The sequence below is a fragment of the Aythya ferina genome, assembly GCF_964211825.1.
Source record: "Aythya ferina genome assembly, chromosome: 4".
Lineage (NCBI taxonomy): Eukaryota > Metazoa > Chordata > Aves > Anseriformes > Anatidae > Aythya > Aythya ferina.
In genome coordinates, this window is record NC_140300.1 from 21,392,723 (window position 1) to 21,406,966 (window position 14,244).

Here is a 14,244-nt window from a genome sequence, read left to right on the forward strand (position 1 = left end):
CAGACTTTTCTCAAGTCGTCTTTAGGAGAACTGACATTCTAATTGCTCCATGAATTGCTTCATCTCAGAGTTTGTTAAGCACTGACACATTTTACTGAAAAAACTAAAGGTATGTAATTTGACACAGTGACAGATTAATACTTCAGCATCAGATTGGCAGAACAATTAGACAGCTTAAATGTGTCCTACATCTTAATGTCTGTGCTACTTCAGGAAGCCATGCTAAATCCTATTTTTCCTGAAAGATATGTTGCCATTTCACTGATAGAAGTAAATCAGACCATCAAAGGATTTAATGGGATTACAAGGTTTGTAACAATTTCATTTAAGTCAAGAAAATTAAAATCTAGGGAATTTAAGCTCACAGTGGTGTATTCAGTACATGGAAGCTGGTACTTCTTAGTTCTCGTTTTACATATTCTATTGGTCTTCTGAACTAAAATGAAATAACAAAGTCTTAACTAGAAGATAAAAAGAAGTTCAGTGAGAGAAAGCTATGTGCTTCTGGTATGCTTCCTCTTATATTATAATGTAATCAAAGTTTAAAATTAGCATTTGTGTAGAATTAAATCCTTTGAATTAGATTTCACTTAAACATAACACTGTATACAACCTATATTATGGTTCTACACTGACAACTAACTGATTAATATCACTTGGGTCTGTGAGAGAACAAACTATTTGTTTCTTGTTGTTTTTTATTTATTTTAAAAAGAAGACAAAAAAATTTGTCATATGTAGTGTCTTTCATGTGAACAATCTTTTAGGTCAATTTTGAAATATTGGTGGTCATTGAAGGTCACAGATGCAGTACTACAGAGCTGGTACAAACATTAACTTAGGTCAGAATTTTTTTCTGGAGTCATTCTATTAGAGGAACACCTAAAGAACATTGTATGTTAACCCACTGGAAGCAAGTGTGAAAAAAATAACTGGAATTCAAGCCAGTATTTTTATGGCTTGGGTATTATTTCTTTGGATAGATGTCAGAGTCACGTTAAATAGCTATAAATTCTAGTATAGTCTGTTTAGTTAAACAAAAAACATCTAAATCTTATGCCTGCTTTCACCCATTGGACTGTTCATCTCTAAAACAGAGGCAGATAAACAAAAGCAAAATTTCATGTAAGAAGTAAACAATCTTGAAATGTTCTGCTTTACAGAGAGTCTCCTTTACACCAGTTTCAGTTTTAATAGGCTTCAGTGGCACGCTATTTGGTTTGTACCACTACAGGTGGAAGCAGAATTCAGTCCTTAATTTTCTGATTAAACTTTCAAATGGAATTGGTGTGTTGGGATTTAGGCAAAAAGGTATGATAAATTATTAGGTTATCATGCTGGGACTTGAGAGTGCCTTTTTTTTTTTTCACATTACTAGTTTTTTGTTTCTGTATTCATTTGATTAACTCATATCTAAAATGATAAGACAGTTTTGTTTTCAGTTTGTAATCCTATTAATTTAAAATTTTAAGGAGGATGTCATGCAAAAATGGACTTTTAGCTTAACAGAAGCTGAACTTCTAAGGCTGATTTATTACCAAATAAGTCAAGAATCTTAATACAGGAACAGTTAAGGACTGGGCTGAGGCCAAAGTGCATAAATGTTAGTAATCACATCAGCAGAATTGCAGAGCTGAAGGGAACTTCTAGAGGTCATTTAGTGCATCCTTCCTTTCCCAAGGTAGGATGAGCTAAGTTTATGCTACCCTTGGGAGACATTTGTCTAGCCATTCTTAAAACTTTCCTGGTGGTAGAGAGTCTATAATATTCCATTACTACATTTATCCTCAAAGTTGTTTTCTGATTTCTAACCTGGTTTGTCGTTGCTGCAATCAAAACATTATTTTTGGTTGTTTCTACTGTGGACATGCAAAACAGACTGTTCCCACTTGCTTTACTATAGCCTTTTAGGTACATGACAAAGTGCTGTTTACTCCCTCATCTGCCTTGTCTTCTGGATAGTTCACTCTCATTCATCTAATGCGAACTTTTTACAAATGTTAAAGAATCAGTTACCTATTTCTGTTGTCTTATGTATTTATTTATTTACATTTGTTTTACCAGTAAAGGACTATGTAGCATTTCATATTTGCTTTGAAAATCCCACTATGGAATACCTTGAAAACAGCTAAGTGATTGGACTTTTGACATAATACAGCAGTGAGTCTTGCTGGTCTTAGGAACTGTGTAAGGGATATTAAAGAATTGTGTAAGGGATACTACTTTTCAAGTAAAGTATTTAAATTTCTCTCTTTCATTCTGTGTTCCTTTTTTCCTTGCATAGAAAAAGAATAAAAATGTTCAGAATTCATTACTGTATATCCTTCTGTTGTACCTTCTCTCACAATATTAATCAGACGTTGTACATATGAGCCTTTCTGTACTCTGAAATATTTTTATTTCTTAAGCATTGAAAAACATTTCAGAATGAAATTAATATATTAATTGCTTTCAGAATTACTTTGGTGTAGTTTGGCGTGTCTCAAACAGTGAATTTGTGTTTGACTTTATTCAATAGGACTGCTTTAGAGATGGCATGCACTGTCTCTGCAGTACATGATAATGCCACATTCAGAATGACAGCGGTCCAAGCCTTGGGGCCCTAAATGCTTCTTGAGATATGTTCAATTGGTATTTAACTGTATTTAGCCTAAGGTGCAGAGAAAGAAGCTAGTGATGCCTTCAAACGTGTTTAAGTGTTTTAATAGTGTCTTGGCATGTAAGAATATGCCACAGCACTAACAGGATGCAGTTCCTAAATTACCACAATTAGGGGGCAGGAATTTCAAAGACAGTACTGCTGTAGCTCTGTATCACTGTAGCTCAGTTTGCTGTTGTTGTTTTTGGTTTTGTTTTCTCTTGAACAGTGAATTTCTTCAATATGCACCCTCTCAGCTGTTTTCTGCATTATTGTTCTCTGATCATGTAGTCAATACTTGTTATGCTTTAAGAGCTCTGTTGTGTCTCCCATCACACAGCTCGTAAAACAGACAGCCATTTAATATAAAAGCTATGTAAATGGATTCCTGTTTAATTACATAGACTTAGTGGTGTTCCACTTAATTTTTGGATGGTTCTCTGAATGTAGTATATTTGTGTACAGAGTGCCCCAAAACGTAGGGTGAAAACTGGTTCATCCAAGCCACAATCTCCATCACTACCATGAGACAGTAGCTATGCCTGTTCTTTTTTCACCGTATTCTGTAACCATGGCACAGGTGTTCTTTACAGACCCTCAATAATGCATGCAGAGGTATTATGGTCCCATCAGTGGGGAATGGCAGCAAAATCTGCATGTAGTCATTGATTTGTAATAGATACTATTCAGCACTCCATCTACCAGTGACTCTTCAAATCATATGGAACAATGCATGCTTAAAGTAGTAGTGTACTACTGCTGTAGTTTTGCATGATTTTTTTCAGTCACATGCTCTGGAAAAGGTGTACAACTAGGAATGCTTTCTTGGTACAGAGTTCTTCTTGCTGGGAATGTTCAAGTTGTATGTATCCAGATATGGAGTCAGTATTGTTCCTGAGTGATTTTTATCTCCATGGTCAATAAATGGAAGAGGGCTTTTGACTAATTAATTCTAAAGCCTATAGGCTTTGTGGTTTACAAAATATAAGAAAATTAAAAGCCTATTGCAGCTTCCTCCAGAATACTGTGTATGCTGGGATACATTAGGACTAATTGCAAAAAGTGGATGTCTCTAAAATATATCATGCAAGAATGGGCTGTTCTAAAAGATGAGCCAGAGTGAGTGTGCAACCTTGATTATATTTCTGCAGTGTATATAAGTGTACGTAACATCACATCATTTCTAATATGTATTTGTTGACTTATTTCATAATAGTTTGTCTTTGTCCACATATATTGACCTTCTTTGGTAAGGAATGGGAAGAAAGAAAATAATAATGGAAAACTGATTGGGTGAATATTGTAGTTGTTAAATTTTGGGGGGTTAAACTAAATATAATCCTCACATTTCTTCTCTCTGCATTGCCATGCTAGGTGCCTTCCTTATTTTGATAACAAGCAATCCTTCCAGCACTAAAGCAGCAGCCAGCTACAATCAATAGAAACGTGATCATACATATAAACAACCCCATTCATTTGTATGCTTTTGTACAGGGTTTTATGGAAAAAAATCGCAGAAATTAATGATTTGTTGGATCAGTGATCAATTTTATTTTTAAATGATAGCTATCAATTAACTCTGCAAATTGTTGGTGCAAGCTTATATGGAATGCAGTGAGAAATTAGATAGTGGTGCTTCTATGTGGGACTCTGTAAATTTGTAAATTAGTATTCTCCTTTTTTTTTTTTTTTTTTTTTTTAAGCTGAAGTCTGAGCAGTTGAAAGTGAAAACTGCTCTCTAAATACTCGCTTTTTAAGTCTACCACTAACATGTACACCAAAGCACTTGTCTAAATATCTGCTTTTTGGGAATGGATTTACAATGTTTTTGAAAAAAATTAAGCAATACCTAACTCTGGAGTAGAGCCACCATGAGAGGATGTTTGAAAATAGCTTAGATGGCATGTTCCACTGTATCTCAGAAGATTATTCAAATTTAAGCGCTTTCTGCATAAAGTTTTCATGTATAAACAGTTAAAATCTAAATTCAAAATCTACACGTTTCTATATGACAAGAAATACTATCCCTCCAGGTTTACTTTCTCACTAATTAGCACTGTGATAAAATTTGTTTGTTAATAACTGGCATTTTAAGCACTTATTTGAGCCAGTTTCCAGATATATAACTGTGGTAGAAATCTGTTACGGTCTTCCTTGATGATTTGCCGACTGTGATGACAAATTCTTTGCTGTGTCTCGTTCCATTAGGTTTGTCAGCTAGCAGGGTAGTTGCTACTTAAGTGTTTAACTTTTAAAATGATTAGTACTTAAAAAATCATGTTACTTAGAAATATGTTTGGACAAAACTTATTCTAGAAGAAAAAAGGAGTAATGTGTGCTGTTTTTTTTGTTTGTTTGTTTTTCTCAACCTCAGAGATTGTTCATGACTCTATAGGCTAGATAATGTGAAAACAGGAGCTTACAGTCACTATGCAAAAGAGGGTCAATCTGTTCAGAGGATTAGCAAAAGTACATTTAATTACTTTGCGGCTAAAGCTGTGTGCTTGTTTATTCAGAATGAAAGTTAAATCTGTTATCTACTGCAGTACTGCAGTGTATAAGAGATACCCTAGTCCTTAACAGACTAGTTTAGGTATTTTAAATAGTTTAGGCATGAAAGCAATGCCTGCTTAACCCATCTTCTAACATAATGCAGACAGAAAATATTCTCTCCTTCCCCACACCTCCCCACCAAATGCTGATGTTATGTCCATCTTTCAAACAGAAGAGTGGTTAAATGCAACAGGCTTCATATGCATGTTAGATTAAATCTATGTTTAAACGTTATCCTGATTCTAGCTCTTAATACAGATGCAAGAGAGCAATGGAGTAGAAGACTACATTAACTGTATGTGCCAAATACTAACTGTAAGGTTTGTTGGAGGAAAATATATCTCACTGGATCCAACAGCCCATGGGAGGCAAGTCTGCTGCCACTCTACGTCCCCAGGTCCAACCGGTAGCAAAACTGAAGATACGTTCCTAGCAGGCATGTGCACAGAGCACAAGTATATACCACATATAGACACAGCTGGCAGATCACAGACATACAGAGCAACTCAAACACAGGCAGCATCAAAGGCCTCATCCTGCTCCCCTCTCTGTCTGGACAGCATGGAAGTCCACTAGTGTGTGTACATATATGTAATATGTACATATAACATGCATGTATATATATGAGATATATACACAAACAATATATATACACACTATACAACGTATATATATAGTTGGATTGTATACATGTATATAATTATTTTTATATTTTTGGATTGTGTATCTATATGTTTATATATGTGTATACATATTTATGCCTCTTTTTCCACTCTTGTTCTTTCTCCCCTAGACATCCCACAGTTAAGTCCAGTGCAATCCCAAACTGCTTTTCCCCTGCATTCTGTAACATCTCATACATGTTAGCTAGGCAACAACCCCCCATAGAGTAAAAGGTGATCTTGAGAGCATCTGCTGATGACTCATGGCCATTGGTTCCATGCCTGGACAACAGGGCTGATGGGACAGACCCAGGAGCTGTGGCTGTTGCTCGAGTCATTGATTTGGGTTCCCATCTGCCACTGTACACCCCTGTGCTCCACTAAGCCTAGGCAGTGGCCCCTGCGAGGAGCCTGGGATCAGCTTGGCAGGGTATTATTTGGGTTCCCCCTCCTGCCAGTTTCTTTCTGAGCTCCTTTGTAGGTATGCAGATGGGCTTTATCACAAAACCCAACAGGGTGAATGAGCCACGCTCATTCAGACTTAGAGGTTTTGCTTGATAAATATCACTGTAAAGCTGAATTGCACAGAAAGTCTCATGCTTTACAAATAAGGGATTCTACATTTGTCCAGAATGAATATGAATAATAAACTACAATGCAAAATGGTAATTTTTCAGGTATGTGATTTGACTAGTGCAGAACCTGAGTGATGCTGGCTTAAGACCTGCTTGCACTAAAAAGGAACCCTAAAATATATAAGACATTAACAGTTTCAATCTAAAAAGTAAAAATAAAAATATAATAGTACTAATAAAAGAAAAAAAATCAACATTTTTCAATAAACACGTACTCCTATGTTTTAAATAAAGATCAAACAATTTTCTTGTTCAGTATTTGCTAATATTCTGCTAGAGTAATAATTTAAATAGTAGTAGCAAGCCTAATGTTTAATGGTCATTTTTCAGAAAGAAAGTGAGATTATCTCTTATTGAGATTTAGATGGGAAGTGGTTATGCCCTCTTTTTAAAATATGAGGAGGGTATTCCTGTTTAAAAATTAAAGCACATAAGGTGCAGCTCAGCAGTTAATTATGTATCTTACCTTTAGGGTGTGCCAGAATAATACTAGGTTTTACTGACAAATAATAGAGAATATTCCTGATAGAGTCACTGTCTTTTGTGTAGTTCTCTAGAACACAGATGTCTAAAAACCAATAGGCTGATAACTGTCCATAGTCTTTGTATTCTTCATTGAAAAAATGTGGTAGTTGTGGCTGAATCTAACTGCAGAAGTCTTGAAAAGTACGGCTGGAAAAAAAAAAAAAATCCCTTGTTTCCCTTTTCCCAGCCTTACACGTCTCAGCTACAGTTACTCAAGTTGCTCAGTTATGAAAATGTCGGTGCTGGTTTCCTTGCTGAAGTCAGTGACATATTGCAATATGAAATATTGTACAGTGTTCGGTATGCTATGGAAATATTTTCAACTCTTAATGAAAATTAATACACATTCACAGAATCACAGAATTGTCTAGGTTGGAAGAGACCTCAAAATCATCGAATCCAACCTCTGACCTAACACTAACAAGTCCTCCACCAAACCATATTACTAAGTTCAACATCTAAACATCTTTTAAAGACCTCCAGGGATGGTGACTCCACCACTTCCCTGGGCAGCCCATTCCAATGCCTTACAACCCTCTCAGTAAAGAAGTTCTTCCTAATATCCAACCTAAAACACCCCTGGCGCAACTTTAGCCCTTTACAATACTGCAACAAATTACTAATAAAGGAATAGTTAAATGCACAGAAAAATTGGAAAGAGATGAATGTAAATCTAACTTTCAAGAGCTTTTGCATTTTCATCACCATTAAATCTGCAGATGCTGAAATAAAATATGATTTCTCTGCAAGCATCTATTGTAAATATTTTTAACTAAAATATTTTAAGCAAAGGATTTTTTTTTTTTTAATATAAATAAACTTCAGGAGTGGTCTTTTTTGCTGGTTCTAGACTCTAGACTCTACACCGTCTTTGTAGCCCTCCTTTGGATACTCTCCAATAGTTTTATGTCCTAATTATATTTGGCACCCAAAACTGCACACAGTACTCGAGGTGAGACCTCACCAGCATGGAGCAGAGCAGGACAATCCCTTCCCTCGACCAGCTAGCAATGTCATGCTTGATACACCCCAGGATACACTTGGCCCTCTTGGTTGCCAGAGCACACTGTTGACTCATAATCAACCTTCTGTCAACCAAATCCCCCAATCTCTTCTTGCAGGGCTGCTCTCCAGTCTCTGACCCCCCAGTCTATACATGGATCTAGCGTTGCCCCATCCCAGATGCAGAATCCATCACTTTTAAACTTCATACAGTTGGTGATCGCCTCGCTCTCGAATTTGTCAAAATCTCTCTTGCAAGGCATAACTATACGAATATCAATCTTGTTGCTTTGTAGGCAACTCCACTTATTTCTTATAGACCATAAATAAACTGGGGAAAAAAAAAAAAAAAGCATTCAGAATCTTACCAGTCATTAAAACAGAGGACGTAGCTTTCTAAATTATAATGCAGGTATCAAAACAGGAATATTAAAAACCCTCTGTGTATCTGGTAGGAGTCAGCCCTGCAGTCCTGTGAATTTTGCTGTTTTTCAGAGAAAGATTTTATGACTACAATAGGTAGAAAACTGAGATAAAGCGATCTAGAACAAGACAACTTTTAACACAGCACGTCAGATATAAAATATTACATTCAGGTAGCACTCATTCTCTCTGCCCCTCCACATGCACACACAACACATAGAACAACATTATCTATATATGTTAGACTATGTTTATAACCAAAAGTAGTTTTTAATATGCTTTTACTAATCATTGATTGTAGTACTCATGTAACATATCGCATACTAACACCCTGTTCTGAGAAATACAAGTGGAGATTACATGCAAATCGAGTCCTATTGTCAGTAACAGAACAGCTTGCACACCAGGAATTAAACATGTTCATAAAAATTTGCAGAGTCCAGGGCCTAAAGTTTCTTTCACAAAAGTTCAAAACATTCTTTGGGAAAAAAAAAAAAAAAACACTCAGGTATTTTTAATAATTTCAAGGAAATTGGCAGCATAGAATTAAGTTCTTGGTTGACGCTTAGACATCAAAAGTCATTCAGTAACTAATGTCAAATGAGATTTTGCTTTTGAGATTGATTTACAGCCATAAAAACTGACAACATTTTTACTTTTCAGTTCTCAAGGTTCAGAATAACCATACTGATATGCTTATGACCTATTGGGCACATTCAATGTAAAAGAAGCTATTACTATGGAACTTAATGCAACATTCTTACCAAGACCTTTAAAAATACCTATTGTGTATTTAAGGATTCTCAGTTTCACTGGAAGACATTGCAGTATTATTCATTTGTAAAGGCAACTCTATTTTACTTTCAGATTCAAGGCCTCTGCCAGATGTAGCCCTGACAGGGAAGTGTACCCGAGAATGTGATGAATATGGCCACTCGGACTCCTGCTGGATGCCAGTTCGCACTTCTCCTGAAAGGAAGCAGAAGAGCCAGCCAAAACTCTCCACTTTCATGCCTGTTGATGAACGGGGCAGTCAGGAAAAGCTGGCCAATGGAGAAGCTTCCCTCATGGGTGATCGCAACAGAAACCTCCTTAACAAAAAGTTGACCTCATCCTATGAGACCTTCAGTGCGGCTAGTTTCAGCAAAAAAGAAGAAGGCAATCCAGAGGATATTCCCCTCACACAGACAGGGGAATACAAGCCATCTCCTGTCAATACTCTAACTAGAAGAGAAGTTTACCTGTAGGCTAAAAAGCAGCAACAAATTTCTTTCATGTTATAGGAAAGAAAAGGGGTAAAAGTCCTAAAAGCAAAACAATTTTAACAAAAATAAGAAACAAAAAGAGGAGGCCACCAAAGAGACAAAAGCTCTGCCTGCCACTTCTGCCTCCAGAGCAGGCATTTAATTATACTGTCTGCCTGACTATACTGTACAATGTAGAAAATGTTGTTACTTGCATGTCTAATCCCCCCCACCGATTTTTATTTTCCTAAATCTATGGTGCAAATTCCTCCCATAGTAATGAGCTTGATTAAAAAGAACACAACACAACGTTGTTTCCCCTCTGCAGAAGCATGAGTTAAGCCACTCATTTTGTTTGATTGTCATCTGGCTTGTTAAGGGTAACAGGTCAGGGAAAATGTATTCAAAACATATCATCTGAATATTGCTGATCCCCACCAGGGACAACCCTTCAGAAACCATGCAGATAAAGAGATAAATACAAAAGAATAATCATTAATAGGCACTTTGTGAAGACCACAGCTTTAATATTCTCACCTCTCATCTGAGGCTGGAAGCAACAGAGATACGTTCAGCCTGAGACTGCAGTCCAAAACAAGGCATACTTTCCTATGAATCATGAACTCTGGTTCTGTTTTATCCATAGAACAAATGTGTTCTTGCTGTGTCTCTTTCTCTCCTCCTCTCTCGTTCTCTGTAATGATTACTTCAATGTAAACACAATTAGTAACACATATACTGTAGCATAGTAATGATAAACTCTTTAAATAATTATTTTGGACAAGGCTAACATCTAGCTGGGAAGATAGTAATAACAAAAAGGCCAAAGATCACACTATGGATCAGGGGAACTGCTAAGTATTGGGGCTTGGCATAGAAAACTAATATACTCACAAATAAGACATATGTACTCATAACACACCTTCAGTTACAGTTTGCACAGCAGCACAATCCACAAGCCCAGCTGACATAATGTTTTTTCCAATGTGGTTTAGTTGAATGCCCAAAGGAACTGATTTTTTAAATTTCCTTTTTTTTTTTTTTTTTTTTCTTAAATGACGTGATATGTTGCAGCAAGTGCTGTATGATACTGCCAGTTCCAGGAAATTTTTGATATCATAATTAAAAAATAATAGTAGTGCTAGAAGGCTGTGTTATAACGAGACTGCTTGGTTAGATGGAGAAGTGGATAATGGGATGATACAGTAATGAGAATATTACAAGTCAAATACAAAGCCTTCTTTTCAGAGCACAAGGAATGATTGCCAAGTATTTTGTCATCAGTGTTGCAGATTACCAATTGATTTGATTGTGTCAAAGATGTAATGCAGTTTTTTCTTAAAACACAAGTGCATTAAAGCCGAATGAAGTGCAATACTAAACAGTGTCAAGACTCAGAACATTTAGGCTAGGTAGAAAATAAACAGTGATATGATACTCACCTAGTAGGTCAAGAATGAGTCAAAAGGAATCCAAACTGTCCACAATATGCAAGAGCTCCGGGCTGTAATGATTCTCATGGTGAGCGCTTCATGAAAGAAAGAGGAAATGAAACAGGTTTTTGTGCAATAAGAGCTACAAAACATACAGAACTTCAGCCAGTTGCTTTGTAGCTGATGCTGTAGTAATAATGACAAACTGAGCTCAGACATTCAGACAAAAGTGACAATCGAATGACACAGCTTAAGAAGGGGACAAGCATTCAAATCCCTGGCTGTTTAACCTGGCATTAAGGCATGGCTAGATGGCTCTCTAGTATACTGTAGTCACAATGTAGCTTTGGGTAGTTCCTTGCTTTGAAGAATTGCATAGAAATAATCTTAAACAGCCTATAGTAGAGGTTGCTAAATCAATACAACTCATCACATTTATCTTTTGAATTCACTTCTCCACATAGTGGGATGTGCCATTTCTGGCCATTTCATTCTTCTCAAGTTTACTTTCTTCATGTAACATTAGTTTGTGTATAGCAGTTATGATGAATGGGCACATTTTAGAAAGAAACTATTAAAGTTTAATAATGATTGAACATCCTTAAGTTTAATTATTTAAGTAATATGGAGAGATGCAAACTAGTACTTTGTTATGAGACTGCATAAAGCAGTTACTGCTTTGTATAATCTGTAAGTACCTGTTTAAAAATGCTTCTAAAATGCTTATGTAATGTATACACATTTTTCTTGCACGTTTCAACAGAATACACAATGGCATAACAAATGTTCAACAGAATTTCCTTTAATAAGATTTTATTTAATATTACACACAAAAAAATTAGGTAGCTTTGTTCAATATATCGTTAAACCCTTTGTCTACAAGGCTAATGATACAGGTCATAGAAGACCTTCAGATTAAATGGATCAGCAGTCACCGATTTTTGCACCACATAAAACAGTCATTAAATACTTTACTTGTGTGCATCTCCTTAGAACTAAAATGAGTGTGAAAGAATTTTTTTTTAAAGTCCCATCTACTGTAAGTATTCACAACAATTCTAGTAGAACTAGCCACTATTAACATGCTGATTACTCTTCTGACCTGGCATGACACACAAATATATTTTGTCTTTGTATTTTTCTTTTTATTTTAAATAGGTTAAATCTGGTGCCACTCCATAAATAGAGTGCTTTTGTATAAAAATAAACAAACTATAAAAAATAATTAGGGTGAATGCAAAATATGCAACTGTGCCTTTTATACCTGTTATTATGGTAAAGTGGTAGTTGGGTTTGGACACTGAGGAATAAGGGGCTATTCCCAACCTTTTTGAACCTGTATATTTACCTGTGTTTATTTTCTGAGAAATTATAAATAATATATTAAAAATAAGCCTTTTGCCAAACTCAGTTAATGGACCAGTCTTAAGCATTATTAACACAAGGCTGTGGTTTAAGTTTGTCTTGAGATTTATTTTTTTTTTCTTCTTTAACTTAATATTTGTGTGAGGTTTGGGATTGTCTTCATTTGTTTTTTTGATTCTGCTGCCTGGAGAACAATGATCAGTCTCTATTATAGTTGTTTAGCAAGGTGTCAGCAGTTCATGTTGCCAGTAAAATTGACAAGTAATTTCTTTTTAATTGCTTTTATCTGCCATCACATTTCAGCTGTACAGTATAGGAATCATCCTTTTATTTCTTTCCATGGGAAACTCAAATGAGCTTTGCATGTATTTTACATTAGGGCACCTTTATAGATTGATGCATTAGTATATAACTTTATATGTATTAGAAAGTTCAATAGCTTTGGTCTAAAATCTAATGCTCATTTTGGATCTCAGATCCACTATGTTTATTCAATATGTTTTCTGACTGGCCTGCTGCCTGAGTTTCAGGAAAAATAATAATAATAAAAAAAAATGTTAAACATTATTTTTATGTGGGGGAAGAACTTAAATGGGGTTGAAATGATTGACTGAAAGGCTACCCTAGGAAGTTGTCAACTAGGAAAATAAGGAGTATGGCTGAAGACTTGCCATAAGTACAGCCACCACCAAACACTTCTAAGGACTTGAAAAATTAAATATTTTTCCTTTTCTTTCATTGGTGATAAATATACAGTGTTTCCTCAAGGAACGAAGCAAATGAAATAGCAATAGAGATGAAAGCCCATCAGTTAAGTCGTATTACTGACTGAAGAGCATACACAGAAGATAGAAGACAATAGTTACCAGCTACCTGGGGTACGCTTTCAGACAACTTTTTCCTAAATTTTAAGCACTTGCATTCAATGTGGTACGATCTGTTTGTAATATTAATCATTGACTATTGTTCTGCAACTTGGATGTTGATAGTGAAGCAGAGAACAATTTATCATTGTTTATTATGAGTCACTATGCACGCAACTATGCTAAACATGGCAAAATGTATTAAACGCTAGTCCACCTCTATTTATGAAATATTTACATAATTTAATTTGCTTTTGTACAGTTTTATGTAAATAAATTGCTTGTCATTTTTGTCTCTGCAAATTAAAATATAACATGTTCAACTGGTTACCCATTTGCCATTGTACTTTCTCTGACAGGCCACTCCACTTTGACTGGATTAAAGCACATGATAGTTTGCATATTTAACCTATATTTTGCATGGCAAAGATGAAGCTGCCTTCGTAAGTGGCCATTTCTTTAGCTGCTGATGTAGCTGAGGTTTTACTTGTCTACAGAATGAAATTCAGGAAGGATTATTCACTCTCAGGACTGCATACAGCTATTTTCACAGTCAAAATAAAGTACTCGTAATGACTGAAGTTGCTTCCCATTACTGTTCAAAATGGCTTCTTCTTGAGGTATGGTTAAAGCATTCATCTTAAGGGAAATAACAAGATTTGAGTAAAAGCTCAGCTATTTCCATTATGGAATGACAATTTTGTAGTTACCTACAAGGTTGGTTTTTTTTTCCCCCAAGAAGTTTAGAACTATTAATTTCTGAAGTGTCAGTGAAGAAACTATGTTGAAAAGAACAAAGCAATTAATGCAGTGTTTCAGAGCAAAATGTGAAATGAAAATCTTTCTAGGCATAAATCAAATCATCCATCTCAGCATAACAACAGATTGAGAACTAACTATC

General features: G+C 35.6%; 1 protein-coding gene across 8 annotated transcripts in view; it reads left to right on the forward strand.

The window, feature by feature from the left end:
* Positions 1-13,673, forward strand: part of PCDH7 (protocadherin 7) — a 294,429-nt gene extending 280,756 nt beyond the window's left edge. For 6 of the 8 annotated variants that reach the window (XM_084517345.1, XM_084517350.1, XM_084517353.1 and 3 more), the window contains one exon: positions 9,306-13,673. In XM_084517345.1, coding sequence (XP_084373471.1) covers positions 9,306-9,685 — 380 coding nt within the window. In that variant the 3' untranslated portion in view covers positions 9,686-13,673. The remainder of the gene's footprint in view (positions 1-9,305) is intronic. The other 2 variants (XM_084517347.1, XM_084517356.1) reach the window with 2 other exon arrangements.
* The last annotated feature ends 571 nt before the right edge of the window (positions 13,674-14,244 follow it).